The 17,254-nt window shown below is 23.9% G+C and overlaps 4 protein-coding genes across 5 annotated transcripts; 2 read left to right on the plus strand and 2 right to left on the minus strand.

The window, feature by feature from the left end:
* Window positions 1-278: 278 nt before the first annotated feature.
* Window positions 279-3,503, minus strand: LOC112591784 (MKI67 FHA domain-interacting nucleolar phosphoprotein-like). Its single transcript, XM_025335704.1, has 5 exons — window positions 3,348-3,503; window positions 3,044-3,205; window positions 2,857-2,968; window positions 2,574-2,791; window positions 279-433 (listed from the first exon to the last, which is right to left on the minus strand). The coding sequence occupies exons 1-5, from the start codon at window positions 3,369-3,371 to the stop codon at window positions 422-424; spliced, it is 528 nt and encodes a 175-aa protein (XP_025191489.1). The 5' UTR covers window positions 3,372-3,503; the 3' UTR covers window positions 279-421.
* A 225-nt stretch (window positions 3,504-3,728) lies between these two features.
* Window positions 3,729-8,738, plus strand: LOC112591786 (transmembrane protein 161B). The gene is made up of 11 exons (XM_025335708.1): window positions 3,729-4,039; window positions 6,382-6,485; window positions 6,575-6,722; window positions 6,828-7,021; window positions 7,109-7,327; window positions 7,396-7,512; window positions 7,576-7,749; window positions 7,816-7,990; window positions 8,058-8,154; window positions 8,228-8,343; window positions 8,403-8,738. Exons 1-11 carry the CDS (start codon window positions 4,034-4,036, stop codon window positions 8,520-8,522), a joined length of 1,470 nt encoding a protein of 489 aa, XP_025191493.1. The 5' UTR covers window positions 3,729-4,033; the 3' UTR covers window positions 8,523-8,738.
* Window positions 8,739-8,743: 5 nt separating this feature from the next.
* On the minus strand, window positions 8,744-13,147 carry LOC112591787 (peptidyl-tRNA hydrolase 2, mitochondrial-like). Its single transcript, XM_025335709.1, has 3 exons — window positions 12,630-13,147; window positions 9,290-9,533; window positions 8,744-9,108 (listed from the first exon to the last, which is right to left on the minus strand). The coding sequence occupies exons 1-3, from the start codon at window positions 12,861-12,863 to the stop codon at window positions 8,864-8,866; spliced, it is 723 nt and encodes a 240-aa protein (XP_025191494.1). The 5' UTR covers window positions 12,864-13,147; the 3' UTR covers window positions 8,744-8,863.
* Window positions 13,148-13,281: 134 nt separating this feature from the next.
* LOC112591782 (zinc finger protein 512B-like) lies at window positions 13,282-15,665 on the plus strand. Of its 2 annotated transcripts, none has more exons than XM_025335701.1 (4): window positions 13,282-13,384; window positions 13,693-14,292; window positions 14,575-15,203; window positions 15,273-15,665. In XM_025335701.1, exons 2-4 carry the CDS (start codon window positions 13,699-13,701, stop codon window positions 15,559-15,561), a joined length of 1,512 nt encoding a protein of 503 aa, XP_025191486.1. In that variant the 5' UTR covers window positions 13,282-13,384; window positions 13,693-13,698; the 3' UTR covers window positions 15,562-15,665. The 2 variants fall into 2 exon arrangements, with proteins under 2 accessions (XP_025191486.1, XP_025191487.1); XM_025335702.1 differs by having other exon boundaries at window positions 13,311-13,392.
* The last annotated feature ends 1,589 nt before the right edge of the window (window positions 15,666-17,254 follow it).

Consider the following 17,254-nt stretch of genomic DNA (forward strand, 5'->3'; position numbering starts at 1 on the left):
ACTTTGTATGTTTAAATAATACAATCTTATTACAAAACATTAATCTTAATATCAATTAAATTTTCTTTGAAATTAAAAATATATGCTTTAATTTAATAATTGTTGACAACATTCTTAGTGCTAATTTAAATCCAACTAAATATTAACTTCAGAACTACCATCATAGTACATCTGACATACTTTGAATTCTAAAAAACTACGAAATTCTCAACAAATAAAAAATAAGAAAATTAAACCCTCGATCTGTTATAAAAATGTAATTATAGATGTACAATACATAAAAATAATAAAACATTATATTACATTGAAAATTTAAAGTAAAAACAGCAAATAAGATTTTAAGGTTTAATGTGCACTGAATATACTTTGTAATGATTACTTTTTCAAAATCATTATCTCTTTACTGCATCAACCATGTGTTCTATATTTCTACCTGTAATGTTAAAACATAATTATTTAATTTGAGATCTAAATAACTTGCAAATAAATTATTTTCAAGTAAGCAAACTGGAGAAATTTCTCTGCAGTAAAATAGGTTTCTATGATTTCAAGTATACCTTGTCATTGAGGAAGTCTCTACAATATCATACCTAAGGGGGTGCAAGAGGTGTGTGTGCAGAAAAACAGACATTCTGTTTTTCAAACAGAAAAACTGAGACAAATAGATATATAAGTAATAAATACAAAAACAAAATTTTAAAACATTAACATGTGTTCTGCTCTAATTCTAGAAATAAATATACACTACGCATTTTATATTAATAGTATCACCTATTGTTATTTGTTTTTAAATTTAAATAGCATTGAATTAAAAAGTTTTAGTCCCAAATATTTTAAAAAACACAATTTATAAATAGTTTTATTGGCATATTGAACAGGAAAATCATAATTTAAATTTGATGATTTGAATTTATAGGATGATTCATAACATTGACTAGCAATAAAATAATGTTTTGAAATTAATTGTAAACGATCATGTACTTTCTCAAAAAGTCAAGGATATAATTGGTTTTATTATTTTTCTCCAAAATTATGACATCGTTCATTGTTGATACCATTAATACAAGTGTAATACGAGTGCTGCAAACAATAAACTCGACAATTTGAACAAAATAAAAATATTTTTAAATTTTTTACCAAATAAATAAAAATTATACAAATGAAAACTGATGTTGAATACCTAAAAACTTCATCTTTTAAAAATTGTGTCAGTTAAATGCCTTCCTTAGTTATTTATACAAGTAAAAGCCTGGCAACAAAGCTTCTCATGACGCTGTGAAGTGTTTTCAAAGTTATGTTAATTATTTCAAGGTAAATTCGCTACTTCAAATTAACAATAGTCCTTAATAGGTTGTTTTTAAACACTTTGGTTTTCATAAAACTCCATTGAAACAAATCAAAAATCATCAAATTCGATGAATGGGCAGGCCACTGAATGTTGCCTGTCAGGCTCTTACAATGTGTAGCTAACCAAGAAAGGCATTTGACAAACACAATTTTTAAAAAATGAAATTTTCATGTATGTAACATAAATTTCCACTTGTACACTTTTTATTTATTTGACAAAAATAAAATGTTTTTTCTATTTTTGTTTTTTTTTTCAAATTGTCAGGTTTGACTGTCACAACTGTACATTTTTATTACTAATGTATACCTATATAGTTCTATAGTGATAAGTACCTTAAATTTTTTTCCTAACCTTTAACATTATCACATATTTTAATATAATATTTATACTATTTAATACTTATAATTAATTTTAATATAAATACAAATGTGTTAAATTTCTGAGCTCAACCCAGCGAGTTATGTAAAATGTATAATTATTACTAGTGCCTATGTCAATAAAATAAATGAAATATATTCAAAATAGCTCTCTCCTTGTCTTAATATCTCTTTTAGAAATTGTTGCAGATGCCGACAAAAATTTAAGTGAAAAAAAAAGAAGTTGAATCTAATGAATACTTCTCTCCTAATCTTACATAGTAATCATATAAGTATAAAGTAATTAGTAAAAGAGGTGGAGGCATTAAAAATGATTCTTGGCTCTAGACACCGAGTCACCATTTCATCTATTACAGATGATTTTAATTCAATAATAAATCATTATTTATTACACATAAAAAACAATAATTTCAAAGAATTTTTTTAAATTTATTCATAGTATTATAAGTAATTTGAGTAGAATTAGTCTAAATATTTTAGAAATTTTATTGTTAATAGAAAATTTAAAATAATTATTAATGGCTTTTTTTCCAAAGTAATCCTTTTTTATATACCAAATTTCTAACAACACTATTAAATTTATTTCATTGAGTTATTTCAAATACTCATCCAAGTATACCCATATCACCCATTTTTTAAATGTTTGTTTAGGGTGAGGAGGAAAACAGAGAAGTATTGTATATTATTTGCAATTGTTACTTAAGAAAATGCTATATTTATTGTTTCAAAATTTACAAAAGTTGAAATTTTATTTGATATTTACATCTATATAAGTACCTAATTACATAAATAATTAAATTTTAGTGATATACTACTTCAGCTATTAAAATCTAAAATTGTTTACTTACTTGCACTTCATATTCAATTCCTTTACTTTTCAATTTATTTTGTAAAGATTGGATACGTCTTTTTAATGCAGCTTTACTTTGTTTTTCTTGTTTGAGATTTAATGGTCTTTCCATTGCCTTTCTATGTATTGACCTATTTTTTATTGTTAGAGGAATTTTATTTTTGTTGCAACGCCAAAATGTATTACTTTTTACTTGATTTGGAGGAAGGTATTTAGCTAAAATTATATAAATCATAAAAATTCAAATTTAATTTCCATTACTTTATAATAAGTTTTCTTACCAACAAGAATTTTCTTGTGCATTAAATAGTTATTCATAGTTTCTGCAACTACTTTAGCAACTTCCGGATACAAAAACTCTACAAATGCATATCCTTTTGCTTTACCAGTTTTCTAAGTAATTGTTTTCATTAATATTAATAAAAATCTACATAAATTAAAGAATTAGACAAAAAGTAAAATAATTACCTTGCTTTTAGGAATGTTAATATTTGTGACTTCTCCAAATTGTGTAAAATAATGTTTCATTTCATTTTCGTAGAAACCATGGGGAATATGGCCAAGATATACGACACCCCTATCATTGGATGCTTTGGAAGTTTTTTCTTTGGGTGGTTCGTCTTTATTTAGCTAAATTAAACAAATATATTTATTTATTAAACACATCTATTCATAATTTCCAAATTCCAAAAATTTGTCGTTTAGATTTTCGATAATTACAATTGAAGACTAAATTTTAAGTATCAATAAAACATTTTTGGTGTTAACTCACTTTTATAAAACCACTTTTAAACATATTTGATGATTTAAAGGGCACAATGTTCAATAATTTAAATTTTAAAAAATTAAACGTGAACACTGAACATCAATAGTCATGGGACATAATAAAATATAAATAATGATTCATGAGTGCAGCGTGCAGCATAAGCAGCAGCAGTAATAGCGTAGTGTTATGCTTATTGACTTATATGAAGCTAGTAACAAGATAAAATTATTATTTATTATTATAGGTTAGGTTATTATTTTTCATAGAACAGGTAGACTACTTTAGGAACCACAAAATTAAATATTAAATAAATAATACATTTTATAATTATAATTTTTATTGATAAGACGGTCTGACGGTGTTTGAAATTTTAAAAATCGAATTGAACATTAATACAATATTTCCTGTATGGATGCAAAAAAAAATATTATGATATAAATAATTTAATAGATTCTTATAGATTATCTTATTGATGAAACCGTAGACATTTTTATACGATGAAAATCATTATATTAGAAGTAAGAAATCCATCGTTTGACCAAAGTGAAACTTTTGATGACCAATTCGGGCTAGAACCGGCCTAAAATCTGAATCCCGCATTTTTTGTCAGTCTATTAATAGTCGATCCAGGCAGCTCTTGTTTTCTGCAGCAACGTCGATTTACAAGTTAACAATTCACCAACTCCTTCGCAATGGCGGTAAATTATATTTTATTCAGGCATTCTATTTAAATATTATTTAGTGTGAATGTTAATAAATAGTTCGTTATTAAAGGTTATCTACTTAATGTTTTTACCATCTTTGAAATGCTTTAAACCAATTACCAAACTATTGAGCACTTTTAAGTGTTTTCATTTGATATTTACCTATAGATACTTAAATATTTGTTGTGTTATGTTGAGTATTAAATGTTAAAACATAACAATTTGGAATATTATAACAATGACATTAAAAAAATTGAATTTGATAATCTTAGTATTTTTCTTTTTGAAATTTTTTTTATAGTTAAGGTCTCATTCCAATATTTTAATTAATATATATTTTAATATGTATATCTTTTTTAATTCTTATATCTTCTATACTTTAACAAGTCTTACATAAAAAACATTTATACTGTACAAATATAAAATAATTTCAAATACGGTTTGTACAAATCATATTTTTTCATGGTACACAAATTGTTATGATCACTATCCAGCCTAATACAGTTGAAAACTCTGTTTTTAAAATTACTTTCTTTTCTTTTTAAGATCTTTAAATAAAATTTACAATTGATCAAAAAAGTTTTCATATACTTTTTTTTTAAATATTATTTCGTATATATTTTATAAGATCCAGAATATAAAGAATTTATTTATTTTTAATTTTATCACAAATTAATTTAATATTGATATATTATTTTAATAAAATAAACTAATTTTTATTTAACATATGATAACAATAAATTACATATTACAAATATTGAAATAAAATATACCAAAATATAATATGATAATATCATAATTTAGTTTATTTATTTACCAAGAAAATTTTCTTGTTTTAAATAATAACAAGTAGGACTTTAACTCATACAATTTTCATACTAATTACTAGTAATTAGTATTTACTAATTTTTAGTGATTGCTAAATCATTATCTTGTTGAAAATAAATTAACTCTACAAACTTAATTTGTTCACCCTACTTCATAAATTATTTCTTAAAATGTCTAAATAAATGTATTGATCTATTATATCTATAAATACTAAATTTCCTATTTTTGATGCACTCATACATCCCCATATGTTACTAACCTAGTTAGTAAATACATTACTAACTAGTAACTACCGTGTTTAACAGCTTCACATAAATTCTGTATTATTAATTGTTTATTTGGTTTTCTTCATATTTTTTCTCTACCATCAGATGAAAGTACATTGAATTTTGATTTGTCAGTACAAATTACAAAGCTCCAGAAACTTGAATGCTTATTAATATGAGTTTTTGAGAAATCTTAATATTTCTTTTTGTTAACTGCACTTATAAATAGTTTCGTTCTAGAAGTATACTCTTATTATATTATATTTATATACAAATTGCTTCTATACATTTCACAATGAAGTACCACATTAGTAAACCTAACCACCATAGTCTTTCTTAACCATTATAGCCAGTTTTGGTGCACTAGTCTTGAAATTGTTTACTACTGTTCTTAGAATTGCCTGTTGTTATTTTAAGTTTAATTTCATAGAAGTTTTGACTTATTTTTTTTGTTTTATACTTAATGGTCAGTCACGAATCATTTATTTAAAGTTTTAGCAATTTTTTAAAAAGATTGTCTTTAATTTCTTAGCCAAATAATTAATGCATAAATTTCAATAAGTACTTCCATAGTTATTGTAGTTAAGAAAACATAACCAAGTATTTAATGTAGTAATAAAAATTATATAACAAATACAAATATAATAGATCAGAATAAATTACCAAAACACTTCGTTAAACTATAACACTACTGACAAGAAAAGTGAGTGTATAGAAACTTTGTTGATGAAAATGATTTGATTACATTGATTTTCTACTAAATGGATTTTTACACAAATATTCTTATCTAATCTTGTCATCAAAATTAATTATTAATTGTTTAGAAATTATTTGGTTGATAAAAAAAAATATATATATAAATTAAAATTTATTGAAATGGTTTAATAAATTAAAATATAATCTATAGAAACTATTTTGAGCCGAGTATATTCAATTATTAATTTACTATAATACAAGTTATTTACTTGTAAAATGGAGTTTCTCTTAAAAGATTTTATTAAAAATGTTATTTAAATATTTAGTTGGATTCCTTTATAATTATTATTAATAATTTTTAAAATAATTGATATGTATTGGTATTAAGCAAATAGTATATTATTATTATACAATTTTTATTTTTATTAATCTCTGTAAATTATTGTTAAAATAAGAACTAATAAACTTAAAAAAAAACTAAATTAATGTTAGCTTTTGGCATATTATTATCTGACACCTCCAATAACTCAAATATATCTGTTTTAGACTTTATTGGGTATTCAATTAATTATTACAATGATAGCCATTAATCTAATACATCGTCTTAGTCCTATTTATTCATTTGCTCGATGGACACTATGTTCCACAGGGTAAGTAATTTATTTTATTAACAGTAAAAGTATTAATTTTGTATGCAAGAATTTAACATCTCATAGTTTCATGTTAATATTTTTTCTAGACTTGTACGTTACCTACACCCTACAGATAAAGAGCTTAGACAGTTATCAGGACTTAAAAAAAAAGATTCAAAACTAAGTAAACGAACCATACATGTTCAAAATGAAAATATTGATATATTTCAAATACCCAAAAATTTAGATATTGAAGTGAGTAAGAAGTAAATATTTAGGTACTAAATAATATGTATAAGATAATTTATTAAATCTATAAAAATAATTTCATTTTTGTTTAAACATTACCATATATTTTAGTTGGTAAGTCAACCTATTCAAGAACATGAAATATATCAGCTCAGATATTTTATGGAATATCAATGGCTAGTAAATTTCTCTTTATATGCAGCTTTAGTCTATTTAAGTACTGAAATATACTCCTATTATTCACCAATTGATAATGAAATTAATCTAAGTATGCTATGGTGTTCAATTGTCATCGTTTTTGCATTGTATCCTTTTATTGAATAAGTAATAATAATAATGGATTTTAATTATATTTAAAAATTATTCTTTTTCCTGAATTTTTAAATTCTTAGCAAAATTCTCATGTCTCTAACTTTAGAATACTTCCGTGGTGGTTTTGAATCATCAGGTGAACGTTCAACTGTAATAGTTGCAGCTTGTGTTTATTTAGTGATTGCTATGATTATTTTAGTCATAGATGAATCTAAACTTGATGTTCGGTTGGATACTGCATATAAAAGCTTTAATGCAACTTCAACAGCATTTTTACACAACCATGGCTTATCTTCACAGTAATTATTTACATTATATCTGATTTAAATTTCTTAAACTAAATAGATTTTTGTTTTATATTTTTTAGGGGTCCTGCATCAAAGTTAATTGTAAAATTTTTCCTAGCTTTATGGTGTGCAATTACTGGTGCTATGTTTGTATTTCCTGGAATACGTACAGCTAAAATGCATTGGGATTGCCTTAAGTAATATATTTTTAAAATATAATCTAATATAAGAAAATAATAACCTTTTACAACTTTTTTTAGATATTATGAATGCAATGAGCTGCGTGGCAAATATTTCTCTTTTAGTTCAACTTTCATTAAAGGTTTTATGAATTTTAGTTTAATTACTCATTTTTTACTCGTTCTACTTTGGGTAAAACCAATAGCAGTAGATTTATTGACTGCAAAAAATCTTTCTGGATTAAATAAACCATTGTAATTATATTTGAACATAAATATTTAACTATTGTTAATATTGTGATTTTTTTTTTTTTTTTTAAGAATTACATTAGAACAGTTTGAAAGCTTAAGATGTTGGATAGTAGTATTAGTGGTGTTTCAAAGATTATATCTAATGCCTATGTTTATGCAAGCTTATCTTAATATGGCTCAAGAGCGTTTGGAACAACAAAAAAAAGAAGCTGGAAGAATTACTAATATAGATTTACAAAAACAGGTAAAATTCATTAATTATTTTTACGAATATTTTTATGTTAAAATTTATTGTTTGACTTTATTTTAAGGTGTCTGTGATTTTTTACTACACATGTGTTGTAGTGTTACAATATGTCATACCGCTTGTAATGATGTTGTTCTTCATATTTTTTTATAAAACATTAGGTAAACAATTGCTTATTTATGTAACACAAATAATGTTCATATATTATCAAAATTTTCTAAACCTATTTTTTAGGTAATTTCAGTTGGGTTCAAGTTATTGTGAACTCTTCTTCAACAATAAATAATAGTAATCAACATTCATTACTTGAAACTAACCTGGCATATTTTTCTATTCAGTCATTAAAACAAGTAAGCATTATTGACATTTTTAACATTATGAAATATATTTTAATTTTATAATCTATTAGGTATTAACTGAAGATGTCTATCGAGGAATATTTGGCTTTGCTACATGGTGGATATGTTTTTCATGGTTTCTTTCTCTGTCAGTTGGTATATTCTATCAATCTTACTTATCACCTAAGTAATAACCTAATTAAAAGTGTTTGTTTTTAAATATAATAATATAATTCCTAAACATAATTTTTGTAAGCAAACAAAAATTTTAAGGTGATTTTTAAAGACAAAACAGACAAGCAAGAAACGTTTGAGTCAGTCAATATTAGGAATATTTAGTAAAATTAAATTATTTGTATTGTTAAAAATATAAGGTAAACTTTTGTATATTATATATACTTCTTTAGTTGGTTAGATAAATATAATTTGTTCATTATATTATAATTTTAAACACTTTTCAATTATTGTTTAATAAAAAGTAAAATACATAGCATGGAAATATTTACCATTCAAGTATTAATAGTAAATAATATTAGTATAATTTTAAACTATGCACTTGAGCATTTATAGAAACTTCATTAGCTGGACCAATTGCTAAAACTGTCATTTGATCGTTTTCAGTAAAGTTTGCTGTTGGAATGTCAAATAACTTGCATTGCTTTTGAATACATTCTAATGTTTTTAAATCTGGAGCACGTAAAACAACTCTAGCACATTTGGAGGGTAAATTGCTCAATTTAGTTTTATTGTACGCAATAACTGATACAACTGCACACTAAAACAACCATAATTTATTGGATTAAATACAATTAATATTAAGTGTTTTAAAAACAAATTTTTAGGTAACTTATCTTTTTATAATTATATCACATATAAAAGTATACATTCATAAGTTAAATAATAATAATTGTTAATTAAGTATAAACTTGGAGACTCTGAGTGAATAAATCAATTTTTTCACTTTCAGCTGGGCCTATAGCCATTACTGTTTTAGATCTGGGTGCTACTTGTGTACGACCTGCGTCTACTACTACATAGGTATTGAATCCTTTTTCAATGGCTAATTGTTGAAATTTTAACATAGTTTCTTCATCTGCTACCTTGAATATATTCACTGGTTTATTGTTTGACTCCCAGTTATTTATTTCATTTGGACTTAACCTTAAGCCTTCTTCATAACAGTGCACAATTGCATGTGAGCACTATAGAATGATAAAATTATACTTAGTAAAACTGTTTAACTTAAAGAAACTAATTTAGAAGTTACGGAATATCAGTGAAGTGATCAATAAGCCTAATATATTTAATTATTTCAAACAAAAGAAAAAAATTAATTTCAACCTTAACAACCATATGTAGTTTTTAGTTCAAGTTATATTAACAATATATTACTAAACCAATAAATGTATCCCATTTTCCTGACAAATTTTTGCCAAAATAAAAGTTAAATAGTCATATATAATTAAATTCCAACATAAAATGTCTAGTTATACATGGTACTTAAACATTTATTTACAATGAATTTTTGAATATTTTTACCAAACCTATTAAAATTGTTCAAATTAATTTACAATAAATAAATCATACGTCAGAAGTCCAAATTTTAAGTGTGTGTAACTGAATTGGTTATCTAAAAAAAATGTATATTATCTAATAATTTATTTATTTATTGAAAGTAAATTCCAGATGGTTTTTGACAAAAAACAAAAATATATATTATACCCTATGATGGGCCAAAGTATAAATAATATTAACAATAATAATAATAATGTAAATATAAATAGTAATTAAATAAACAGCATTTCAATTTTTTTAGAGAATCAAAATAAAAAAAACATTAGAAATGTTTTTGCATGACATATGCATATAGGTTAAGTTGATAGTTTCTGAAATAAGAATTTATTAAGAATGAGGGAGAAATCATGAGTATTTATGACCAGGGCTGTATTCAGAGCAGGGCAAAAGGGCATATGCCAGAAGCGCAAATTTCAATACCATTGTGTAATATTTTAAAAATGTATATTTATTTTAATAACACTACAGTAGTCTCAATTTATTTTTATTATGTAAGGCTGTTAGAGCACAAAGCTTTAAATATTAGAAATTCATTATCCATGGAATATCTATAAACATTATATAAATATATAATTTATACGTGAGTAATATTCTTGTAAAGTAGCTAGGTATGTAATGTATTTATAGAATAATTATAATTCAATATGAAATGGTATCTATACGAAATATACCAGTACATGGCCTGTTATTTGGGAAAACTAGCTTAATTGGTTATTGTTTTTATCGTTGCAATTATGTATTGTTAGCCGTTTTTTGTTTCAATTTATTTGTGATTTTTGTTTATTGGAGATGTATAGTCCATTTAATATAAATGTTTACTAAAAACAAACCATAAGTGTACTTAAAATTGATATGAAAAATGTTTATGATATATGAATAAGATCAAGATTTAAATTTTAAAGATTTATTTTCTTAAATTAAAAATTTTAAATATCAGGTTCAATTATTAATGACGACATTTGGGAATGTAACTAAATTAGATATTCTAAAACATAATCATCAGTACTTTACATATTTATAACAGAATTTAGAGGTGATACTACAAATATTTTTAACAATTTTTGTCACTACAGCTTCATATGAAAGGAGCTTCAGCAAACTGAAAATTATAAAAATTATCTTAGATCAACAATAAGTCAAAGTTATCTCACCAGTATGGCTATATTATAAAAAAAGATATAATGAAAACAATTTCATTTGATAATGCTATTGATAAATTTGCCAATATAAAAAAGCAAGAAAAGTATGATTGTAATATTGAGTTAAAATAATTAAACACGATTGTAAAAAAAAAAACTTGTTTTTATAATATAGTAATTGTTTATGTTGAAAAGTTATTTAAACATATTTTATGTTATCCTAATGGTTTTTTAAGCAAATGTTAATTTCTCATTTGAGAAGGAAAAGGACACTAATGTAGTGTCGCTACCAAACCTTAATACAGCTCTGTTTACAACACATATCTTCCTTAAATCTTAATATTTTTACTATGAGCTCTGAGTTATAATATTAACTCATTTATAAATAAAAATAACATCAGTAGCCATAAGTTTTTTGCTATAGATGTTAAACCACATTATTTCTTTATGAAATTTAATAGAAAATCTAATATTTAAATAATATTTAGAGAAAACATCTTTGTAGTTTTTTTAGTTTATTAAATAATAATCTGAAAAATGATTATTTCTAATAAGAAAAACGATAAAGAGTTAAAATCTAATTAGGAACTGGATTTTTTTGCATACACACAATAACAGTTTGTACATATAAACAAACAAATCCAGACTTTAGTTATTAGAAGTAATGCATAAAAAACATTTACATATTATGCATTTTATATAAAAAATATCAATAACCAATTAAAATCGATAAATTTCATGAGAAATTGTGTGTAATTAGTGATTATTTGTTTATTTTTGTAATTTTAATGCATTTTACAATAGTTAAATAGTCATATGCATATATTTTAGAATTTTAAGAATTAATTTCAGCATGAATAAATTAGTCAGCATTTTTAATAAAAGTGAGGATCATATCATAATATTAGATGTAAAGAATACAAAAAGAAGAGTAATTTAATATTATATTAAATCCTATAACAGCAGACCCCAAACTGTGAGGTGCAATATAAACATTGATAATGTATATATTCACCGTAAGTACTAATTAAGTACTATACACTAACAAAAAAATTGTTTCATTTATTCAAAGGAGACACAATTAAATTTTTTTATTTTTGGAGATGCATGAACCAAAAAATTTGAGAACCACTGGTCTATAAGTTATTTAAAAATTTAATTTAAATTGTATGGATATTGTACAGAAATAAAATACTTATGATTGATGATTTTTTTAAAATTAAAAAAACATAATGTTTTACCCACTTAACTATCACAATTAACTCAATTTTAGACTTTGACATTTTATAAACCTTTATGCCAATTAGTTAATTATAACTTAGAAGAAAAATATAAATATAAATAAAAGTGAAAATTATTTTAATAATATTAAACTTAAAATTTCACAATGGAAATCTGTTAATGACACTTAGAAATCAGAACAAATTAATTCACCTAAATTTACATTAACACAAAATTTCCAATCCCCTTAAAAAAATATATATATATATATTATCATGAATTCACTCCTGGACTAGATAAAGGTTTTAAACAAAATAAAAAACATTTTAAATTTAAAATGAAATGAAATTCAAATTATCTCACTTGTGCTGCAACTTTGCCTTTGCCCATTTTCAAATCATGACGAACCAATAATGCCATTTTGAATTCTCCATTTTTATTTATTGACAATTTAGGTTGTTGACTTTCACCCACACTTTTTTCATCTTCACTTGTCCCTTTATTGCAAAGAAAATAATTCTTGATCATATTAAAAGCCAGACCAATCAGTATACCAGAAGTTAATCCACCATAAAATGTATTAGTTATAAAACTCATTTTAAACACAGTAATGATATTGCCGATACTCAATAGTTTGGTTTAAAGTAAAAATATGAATCTTTTTTTAGTTTAAGTTATTAATAAAGTCATTCGACTTTTCTACAATTTACACTGTAAGTCTGTAAATACTATATGTAAAATCTAAAACGTATAGAAGTGTTCATTACGTTATAAACCGTATTATTCAGCAGCTTTCTGCCTAGTGTCTACTTCCTTATATTTTATATTAAACATTTTACACCTTACAAAATTTAAACAAAAAACATCAGCATGTGCTAATGAATAATGATTACTGAATTGTTGATAAAATTAAAATAATAGTATCACAGACTAAAAATGTGCTATTGATATCTTATCACTGAGTAATATAATAACTTAACCTTAAATAACAAATAGTTCAATATTCTATAAAAAATCCAAAGTACCTCAAAAGTACCAAAATGGTTGTATTGTGGACATTGTGGTAGACGTTGGTAACAACGCATCAATAACGATATCCTAATTCCATTAACATTCAAGTAAATAAGTAATGTAAAAACAAAAAAGTTGTAGTAATTACTAACAGTACTAACTATATAGTAATTAAAACTAGTAAAGAGTAAAGACATAGTTGTTTAGTTATCAAAATATCAAATCAAATTACAATTTACAATTATTAATAATAATTTATTGTACTAACTTTAATTAATCTAACGTAACAAACAAATAGCTTTGTAAAAAAATGTTATAGAATTTTATTTACATGTTTTAATTTTCAATACAATAATTTAATATTAAACATTTTTTTAAATAATATTTTCTTATTTTTAACGGCATTAATTACTAGAGCAATATGTCCAAAGAAGTAATGATCACCCTAAATACTCCCACAACACCAGTTCAACAAGGCTTATTTAGAAAACGAAGCAGTAGACCAGTGCACATCAAATCATGGACCATCATGTTAAATAAAAATGGGTTTGTACGATGTCATCTTCAGCATTGCCGATATATAGCTTATTGCATAGACGACATGAGAGAGCATTTCAAAACATGTCGCGGTGAAGTAGCTGGAAATTTTGTGTGCCCAACATGTGGTGGTCAAACAACATCGCAAGAAGCACTTGATTATCATAAACAGAATAATCATAAAGATTCTGATATAATGTCAATTATTATAAAACCCACGCTTACTGAACAACAATTGACTGTATGGACAACTGATATCAAGACACGTGGGTACACTCAGTGTTTCATGCCTGATTGTCATTTCATTAGTTACAAAATTTCTGAGCTTGAACAACACTATGAAAAGTGTCTAGGTGAAGATCCAGACACATCGTCTAAGTTCTTATGTCGTCATTGTAAAGGTTATACATCATCCCAACAAGCTCTCCAATTCCATCAAAATAATCATCATAAAGATTTACTATTTCCTATAAAACAGGTAAGATTGTATATTTATTAATTTATAATCTGAAAATACAAATTTATTTATTTACAGTCTTATTAATTAGTTAAAAATTGCAATTGTAGTGCTATTTTCTTTTAATTTGTTTAGTCGACATAAATAATCTTAAATTTATTTTTTTATTTTTTTAAGATAAGATTTCATTTGAATATTTCTAAAAATTCCCTTTATTTTTTAATTTAAAATAACTAGGTATTTCTGGTGATCAATTTTAAAGTACTAACATACTTATGTGAAATTTATTATTATTAATTTTAGGAAAATAAAGATGATTTTGATGAAGATAATAAAATTAAATCTTACCCAATGGGTCAGTATGGACATCCAACATCAAGTGCTACAAATCCTGCTAGCAAAATAGTAACATACTCTCAATGGAAAATGCAAGAAGACTTAGCCGATACAGAATCTATCTGTTCTGAGGTGAATGTTAACAATCCAACTGATGCTCAAATTAAAGAATGGATAATAGATTTAAAAAATGGTTATGTACATTGCAATCATAATTCTTGCAAATACATGTCATTTGATGTAGACGATATGAATGATCATTTTGCTACATGTTTTGAACCATATTTAGATGATGAATTTGAATGTTCTATTTGTGGAGGTAAAACCACATCATCAAATAAACTAAAAACCCATCTTTTGCACCATCATGAAGAAGGTTACAAACACTTAACAGAAGAGGAATGTGGTTTTAAATTAGTTGAAACAGAAGATGGTTTAGAATTGCAGTCAGAAAATAAAGAGTCTATAAAACGTAAAAATGATGAGGTTGATGAAGAATATGAAGAGAAACATTCTGTCAAACGAAAATCATATGATATACCTTATAACCATTTAACCAAATGGCGAGATGAACTGTTACGTAATAAATTTATAAGGTAAGTTGTCATTCTTCTTATCAACCCAAGTTAATAACCATATTATTAATTTATTTTTTATTTTTATAGATGCACTGCTGCTGATTGCAGTTATTTAGCTTTAGATATGCTAGAAATGAAACAGCATTCAGATGAGCATGTGGATAGTGTTTATTGGTCATTCAAAGATCGCAATTTAGAAGATAGAGTAGCAAACTATTGTGATGCATGCAATGGTCATTTCAAAACTGCAAAACATTTAGATGGTCATAAATTAGTTTCACATAATAGTAGTGATACATCCAATATTGATAGCTTATTAATTGATACCAATGAAGAAAATATTGAAGATGATGAAGAAATTGAAGAAATTTTTTGAATATTAATGTTGATATCCTTACATACTTACATTAAGATTACAAATACACATTGTGTGTTCAATTTAATTTCATATCGGCCAAAAGTTCAATATTATGTTTTATTGTAAAAAATTATTTAAGTTCTTTTAATTATGTCATTTTTGTAGCTTCTTGAAAAAAAATAATTAAACTTGGTTTTGACAATTTATAGAAATTGTTTTATATTATTTTCTTTGTAACATAGATTATCTATTTAATATTATTTTTAATTAATAATTGTGTATTAGGAATTATGTTAGTCTCTTCAACCAATCTTTTAGTACAAACCTTTTTTAAGATTATTGAAACCATATTAAAAATGTATTATACATTCTTTGTGTAATAATTATTTTGTATTATACTATTCATTTAACTTAACTTTAATTTTTACTATTAATTTATGTAGTTTTTAAAAAAAAAGTGTTAATGTTATATTTTTAAAATTTATAACAGTAAGGTTTTTTAAAAATTCTCACAATTTCAAAATTTACAGACATTTTGTGTAGAATGTATAAATTAATTAGTAGATATGGATCCATTATGTAATTTCTTTTAATTTGTAAATTAATTACACTTGATCACTGTTATAAATATGTATGATGATACAACAGTTTGATAATAAATAGTCATCAAAATTATACAATTATGCTGAAAAACCTTATTTGAAAATAGATAGGTAATGTTTGTAGTATAAGCTTTCCTGAAAATATTATTAATTAATTTAAATACAATTAAATTATGGACTGCATTTTATTAATTTAGATATTATTGGAAAATTAAAAATAATAATGTCGTGGTTACAAATAGTTTAAAAAAAAAATTAATTTTGGCACTACACAGTTCTTGGATTAGCTGTATTTGATGATTTTGTAATATACGAGTACAATACTCTCTTTAAACTTAAATTTATGCAAACATTTTGCAGTCTAGAAATTTGAAAATCAAGACTTCTATAATAATTTATTTTTGAAATAAATACTAAAAAGTCAATTTGATCTATTAATCATGTTTTGTGTATTAATTTCCTTTTATATCAAATTTTTTGATAATTTTTAAATGTATTTATTTTTTACCTAGGTACTTATTATAAATTACAACCATAAACCAGCAACAAATTTTAAGATCGAATCATTTTTCTGCTCATAAAAGTAATGTAAAATACAATCATTATGAAATCAATTAATTGATTGCTTCAATCAGAATCAGAATATAATATATACCTATCTAATTATGATTTTCAAAATCACTTTTTTCGTAGAAATTAAAGGTAAAAATGTAAAATAGATTTCCAGATAATTTACATAAGAGAAAAAATATAACTATTATTAAATTTATAAACATGATAAAATCGATATATACCTAGATAAAAAAAAAAAAAAATTAAAAAATTAATATTTAAGTAAACACAATATGATAAGATAAAGGAATTTTTATCTATGAATAATTCAAATGCCTTATTTTTTCTTTCATAAATAAAAATTGTTTTCTGTCTAAAAAGCTTACAAATGTAATGCAATACATACTTTTAAAAATGTAATCTTTGAGAAATTTAAAAACTATTAGTGTAAAATACATTTACAAAGTTTTCTTCTTTTTTTTTTTTTTTTTTTGTTAAGAGTTTGAAAATTAAATATATGTAACTAAAAATAATTATTAGGTATCTAAAGATTTTTT

Source organism: Melanaphis sacchari, unplaced genomic scaffold (genome assembly GCF_002803265.2).
Source record: "Melanaphis sacchari strain LSU unplaced genomic scaffold, SCAv2.0 Contig1439_pilon_pilon, whole genome shotgun sequence".
NCBI classification, from domain to species: domain Eukaryota; kingdom Metazoa; phylum Arthropoda; class Insecta; order Hemiptera; family Aphididae; genus Melanaphis; species Melanaphis sacchari.

Excerpts from the sequence above, each read along its gene's own strand:
- LOC112591784 (XM_025335704.1), bottom strand. The coding sequence starts at position 3,371 with ATGTTTAAAAGTGGTTTTATAAAA. Across the intron at positions 3,206-3,347 it reads TTAAAAGTGGTTTTATAAAA|CTAAATAAAGACGAACCACC; the intron begins GTGAGTTAACAC and ends TGTTTAATTTAG. Across the intron at positions 2,969-3,043 it reads TTAACATTCCTAAAAGCAAG|AAAACTGGTAAAGCAAAAGG; the intron begins GTAATTATTTTA and ends ACAATTACTTAG.
- LOC112591786 (XM_025335708.1), top strand. Across the intron at positions 6,486-6,574 it reads TGGACACTATGTTCCACAGG|ACTTGTACGTTACCTACACC; the intron begins GTAAGTAATTTA and ends TATTTTTTCTAG. Across the intron at positions 6,723-6,827 it reads CCAAAAATTTAGATATTGAA|TTGGTAAGTCAACCTATTCA; the intron begins GTGAGTAAGAAG and ends CATATATTTTAG.
- LOC112591787 (XM_025335709.1), bottom strand. The coding sequence starts at position 12,863 with ATGAGTTTTATAACTAATACATTTTATGGTGGATTAACTTCTGGTATA. Across the intron at positions 9,534-12,629 it reads AAGGCAAAGTTGCAGCACAA|TGCTCACATGCAATTGTGCA; the intron begins GTGAGATAATTT and ends ATCATTCTATAG. Across the intron at positions 9,109-9,289 it reads TATAGGCCCAGCTGAAAGTG|AGTGTGCAGTTGTATCAGTT; the intron begins AAAAAATTGATT and ends TATGGTTGTTTT.
- LOC112591782 (XM_025335701.1), top strand. The coding sequence starts at position 13,699 with ATGTCCAAAGAAGTAATGATCACCCTAAATACTCCCACAACACCAGTT. Across the intron at positions 14,293-14,574 it reads TACTATTTCCTATAAAACAG|GAAAATAAAGATGATTTTGA; the intron begins GTAAGATTGTAT and ends TATTAATTTTAG. Across the intron at positions 15,204-15,272 it reads TTACGTAATAAATTTATAAG|ATGCACTGCTGCTGATTGCA; the intron begins GTAAGTTGTCAT and ends TTATTTTTATAG.